This window comes from Nansenia antarctica, assembly GCF_963989245.1.
Source record: "Nansenia antarctica genome assembly, chromosome: 2".
NCBI classification, from domain to species: domain Eukaryota; kingdom Metazoa; phylum Chordata; class Actinopteri; order Argentiniformes; family Microstomatidae; genus Nansenia; species Nansenia antarctica.
This window is the reverse complement of record NC_137675.1, coordinates 66,412,305-66,417,304: the sequence shown is the minus strand read 5'-3', so window position 1 is coordinate 66,417,304 and position 5,000 is coordinate 66,412,305. Positions and strand designations below refer to the sequence as shown.

General features: G+C 43.8%; 1 protein-coding gene across 1 annotated transcript in view; it reads right to left on the bottom strand.

Moving 5' to 3' along the window:
• Nucleotides 1-5,000, bottom strand: part of col5a3a (collagen, type V, alpha 3a) — a gene marked incomplete at its 5' end in the record, with an annotated part of 58,090 nt that overhangs the window by 27,651 nt on the left and 25,439 nt on the right. The window contains 5 exons of the mRNA XM_080523308.1: nucleotides 459-533; nucleotides 1,615-1,677; nucleotides 2,298-2,420; nucleotides 2,519-2,641; nucleotides 3,575-3,976. Coding sequence (XP_080379434.1) covers nucleotides 459-533; nucleotides 1,615-1,677; nucleotides 2,298-2,420; nucleotides 2,519-2,641; nucleotides 3,575-3,976 — 786 coding nt within the window. The remainder of the gene's footprint in view (nucleotides 1-458; nucleotides 534-1,614; nucleotides 1,678-2,297; nucleotides 2,421-2,518; nucleotides 2,642-3,574; nucleotides 3,977-5,000) is intronic.

The following is a 5,000-nucleotide window of genomic DNA, read 5'->3' as shown; positions in this document are numbered from 1 at the left end:
ACACACATGTTTTATTTCATATCAACAATCTGTCTGTGTATTGCACCTGAAGCCAATAATATTATTACAGTGTTTTGGGCTTCAGGTTCAAACAATTAGAGCGCCTTTTAGGCAATTAGAATATACTTGGACATCATTATTATCAGTTATTATTAGTTGTTGGGGGCACAGGACATTTTTTATGTAAATTTGGGCTCACAAGACAAAAACGTTTGGGAACACCTGGACATGAGGGGGAGTGAATGTATTCACACTTCAGGAGGGTACAGGAAGGGTCGAGAATCACATTATTGGATTAACCAGACATGATTGAAGTTCAATCTCATAGCTCCACCTAGTGGCAGAAAGATGTTACTGCCCCACTTAAGGACAGCACACATACAAGTGAATGTGAAACAAAATGTGAGTGTGCAACAAAGAGATCTCATGGTTTTATCATGGGAGTATCTCATCCTTACTGGTAACATCAGCATTGTGCCTGGAGGACCTGGTATCCCATCAACCCCAGCCATACCAGGACGTCCTGGAGGACCCTGAGAGGGAGAGAAGGAAAGACAATGAGAGAGAGGGTGGATCAGTCATCTGTGTATGGCATGTGTATACAGTGTGTACGGTACTGTATACACATGCCAGAGTGTTCAAGTGAGACTAAACAGAGGATAAACATCCCTATAATCTTATCTCTTTCCATGTCCAGGAGGCATGTCACTCATACTCCGGTTGATATCAATTACCTTGTCTCTTCGTCAAGTTGTGACTTCAAATGTGTAATGTATAAGCACCACATAAATTATAAAAATACATGAGATAACTCTGAGCTGTCAATCCCTCTGTCCTGTCCAAACAACGCGACCCCTCTGGAGCATAAACAAAAGATACACTCCCTCTCAACTGGAATGTTACTACAGTATCTATCAAATGTGATACTGAGCTGTGAACTGAGTATACTGTGCTACTGTCTTATATTGTATAGCATAATACAAACTACAAAGATTTTACACAGAAACAGACCTTTTGGCTTTCAGTTTGTTTCTGTTTTAGGACTGCAAAAGAGGTGTTGTCGGTTTTAATGTTTGTGAGCAGCAGAGTGCTACCAGTTAATTGACCTCTATATCTTTTCCCCAGAACAACATCATTAAAAAACGTCAACATCTCTGAAATGACAGAGCATCTGTCTGTGTGTGTCTGTGGGAGTGAGTTAGTCTACAGGGACAGAACAACACACACACACACACACACACACACACGCGTGCACACACACACACACACACACACACACGCTCACACACACTCGTGCGTGCACACACACACATACACACACACACACACACACACACACACACACACACACCAACAGAATAAATTAGGTTAAACCCACATGAGTCATACAGTAAACAGTCTCTTAATCCCATTTGGCTAGAGTCAAGGCCACAGTCAGGTCACAGTGTCTCTGTGGACCATTCCCTTCTCAAACGGAGGTCCTGGTCCAACCTAGAGCACTATCCCTGTAGACCCCAGACTGTGGGGGATGACCAGACCACGGTTATGCTAACCCTGAGGAACACTCTCGATGGGGCTCTGCCTGGTTCTTAGTCCAGCAGACAGAACACTCACCCAGTCACCAGTGTCTCCTCTAGGCCCAGCAGGGCCGTTTGGTCCTGGTACGCCTGGAAGACCCTACAGAAGACACACACACACAGTCAGCTCTGATGTGCTAAAGTGTAGCAGGTTTCTACCCAATCGAGTGGTAGTATAGTAACACAGAGTTCAGGGGACTTACCGCCGGTCCTGGTAGGCCGGGAGGTCCTTCCACCAGTGTGCCCTGCACAACAACAGAGATCCAATCCAACAGAAATAACTATCACAACTAACGCAAAGTATGGATCATATTCAGTACAAATACAGATAATGATAATGACAAAATGCAAATATGATTAGATCATAATAGATACAATTGTAATTGCCTGAAATGTGCGATAAAAGGATGTTTTTTTTAAATTAGAATATATATAAATTCTAAATGATATGAGTTGAACTCACCGGTTCCATGATGGCAGGCTCTCCCTTCTCCCCTTTATGTCCTCTGGCACTACCCTGAGGAACAGACAGACAGACAGACAGACAGACAGACAGACCGACAGACAGACCGACAGACAGACACAGACAAGACGGATAGACAGATGGACGTGTCAACAATATTGTATTGTCAATGACCACCTATCCAATAGGTGGAGGAGACACAGCAGTCCCGCTGTGAGTTCAGTTGTATAGTGTGATTGATAGAGTAAATGACATACCTGTCCATCCCAGGTCTCAGCCCCTTCTCTCTCTGCAAAGCCGTACCCATCGTCGTAGGCCTCATACTCTTCATACACCTGCTCCGAGTCGGTCTCATTTTTGTAGTCCTCGTATTCAACAGTCTGAGGCCAAATTACAATTCATCATTTGATCCATTTTCTACAGCTAAACGTAGAAAGGCACAGCACAGTAGAGTCGGCACAGTATAAAAACAACTTACCTCGTACTCAGTGACATTGGGTCCCACTGTTACCGTGGAGACGGAGAGGTCATCATACAGATCACTGTAGTCAAAGCCCTCCTCATACTCCTCCACCTCTGGCTTCATGGCTGGTCTCTCCTCCTGCACACGTGCAAAGACTATCAGCTCAAACTCATGCGTACCACAACCATGGAGACAGAGGGCTAAGTGGTATGGCACATTGTGTGACATCGGCACTGCCCAGTGCCTCCAGGTCACAAACAGTGGCAGTGTAGTATGCTATGCTAGTTAGGAGCACTGCAGCACAGATGGGATTATGGTAATACATGAAGCAAGCCTCTGAAGTGTGTCATTAACCAGGGGTGATAGAGTACTTTACAACCGGGCGGTGATGGCAGAAAATGATATGAGTAAATTGTGCAGATTAGCAGATGATAAGATATCATGGAAGGCAATGTTATTTTAACTATCTTCTGAACTGTGGAAACAATGAATTTTTCATGAAGTGAATAAGATGTGTAATGCTGTTGGCATATTTATAGATGCATACGGTCTAATTTCAAACAGAAATGTTAAGTTTCACAGTGATGTTTGAGGACATCACCTTAGGTGAACTTTACTACTTTACATTACAGGCAGACTAAAAACACAAGAGCTCCATACATACATACCACACATTCAGATTGTGTCCTGTACAGTATGTATGTATCACTACAGGTACTACAGAAAGACAGGAAAACAAGTGTTATGCACACAACTAGAGGAACACGGCACAACCCATAAACAACTTTTGGGACTATTGAGTTACAGTTGTTTATGTGGTATAATAATCACAGTCTACATTGGATTCTCTACACAATTAAACTATTCCTAGAGAAATGCATTCTCCATGTTCCACGAGAGCCTTGAAGGAGGTGATGGTTAGGCTGGTGCTGGTTAGTGGTCTGCGTAAGCGGGATGAGAGAGGCGTTTGAGGTGAACTGATGGTTAGGAGGTATTAGGGGAGTGCTCGGTTAGGGATGAGGGAGGATGGAGGATGGAGGGGGATGTCTAAATGGTAACTTTTCAGTCTACCTCCTTAGTAACCACTGGCTCAGGCAGTGTACTGAGCACCACGGAGTGGGCCTCAACTCTGTAGTCAGGCTCATGTGTGAACATCTCTGGGATAGCGGTGGTCTGGTCAAGGGTCTCTGTTGAGATGGCAGCTTCCGGAGTGGACAGTTGTTCAAAAGCAGGCAACACAGTGGCTTGGAAGGGTAATTCAGGCAATACAGTGGCCACCCCAAGGAAACCCTCCTCTAGAGCCTCCATTTCTTTTCTCTTCCTCCTGGATTCCTTCTTGCCCTTGCCTTTTCTCTTAGATGACTTGTCCCTCTTCTTTTTGTCCTTTTTGCCATTCTTGTCTTTTTTGGAGCGTTTTTTGGGTTCTTCCGGCTCATCGTTTTGCATCATGAGATCAGATTTAAGTTGAGGGGTCTTTTGAGAGGAAGTAAGGGATGAGTGGGGTACGGACAAGAAAAACAACAATATGGTGAAATATCTGAAATAGACTGTGACAGGAGAGAAGAGGCAGAACCTGTAACACTCATCCAGCTCACTTTGTATGAGCACATATTATGTGACACGGTCTAGTGTTTTGTCTGCATGTCGGCAACCAATCAAAATGTTCTGACTTTTATTTTGAAACACGGAAATACATTTCAACTTTGTTGAAAATCACAACACAAACTCGCTAGTCAAGCCAAAATACTGCAATGGAATGGATTCAGTGAGTAATGCCCACTGCTACCTAGTTAACTATAACACTACTTAACATTGTTAGCAGGCTCACAAAACAAGCTGTGTTAGTTGACTGGCGATGTGTCATTGATTTTCAACAACGTGGAAATGTATTCACATTTTTCGAAGGAAAAGTCTGAACATTAAATCGGATGCCAACATGCGGACCAAAACACTAGACCGTGTCACATATAAAATGAGGACGTAGTTGCTATTTATTCAACCCACGTTTCCCCCTGTCAGCACACCAGACATGTTTACTTATGAGGTCAGAGGTCAGTTGTTTATGATTCAATTGGTGTGCTAATTCTTTACTTGCTCGGTTAAGAGAGTAAATACTGTATGTGTTTTATAGCATTCCCTACAGCCATCTCTTACTGGTATTGATAACCCTCGTAGGAGAACGTCTGTTAAAGACATTGAGGTAATTTGGCAACATTTGTAAACAGGGTTAGTGAGTATGATGGATAGTGGGTCAGTAGAGTGATCAGTGGAGTGATACTTAAGGTCAGGATATGGAGCTTGTTTCACAGCTGTACTTCTGTAATAGCCAATTGGCTCTGAATGGCCTCAAAGACAGTGATACACATCCCTGGAGCATCTAAATGGCCTTAGAGCATGGTCAGGGACTGGATCCACACGCATCCACACACACACACACACACACACGCACACTCTGCAGGGCGTAGGAGTCTACACCCACTCAGAGAACTCTATGTTC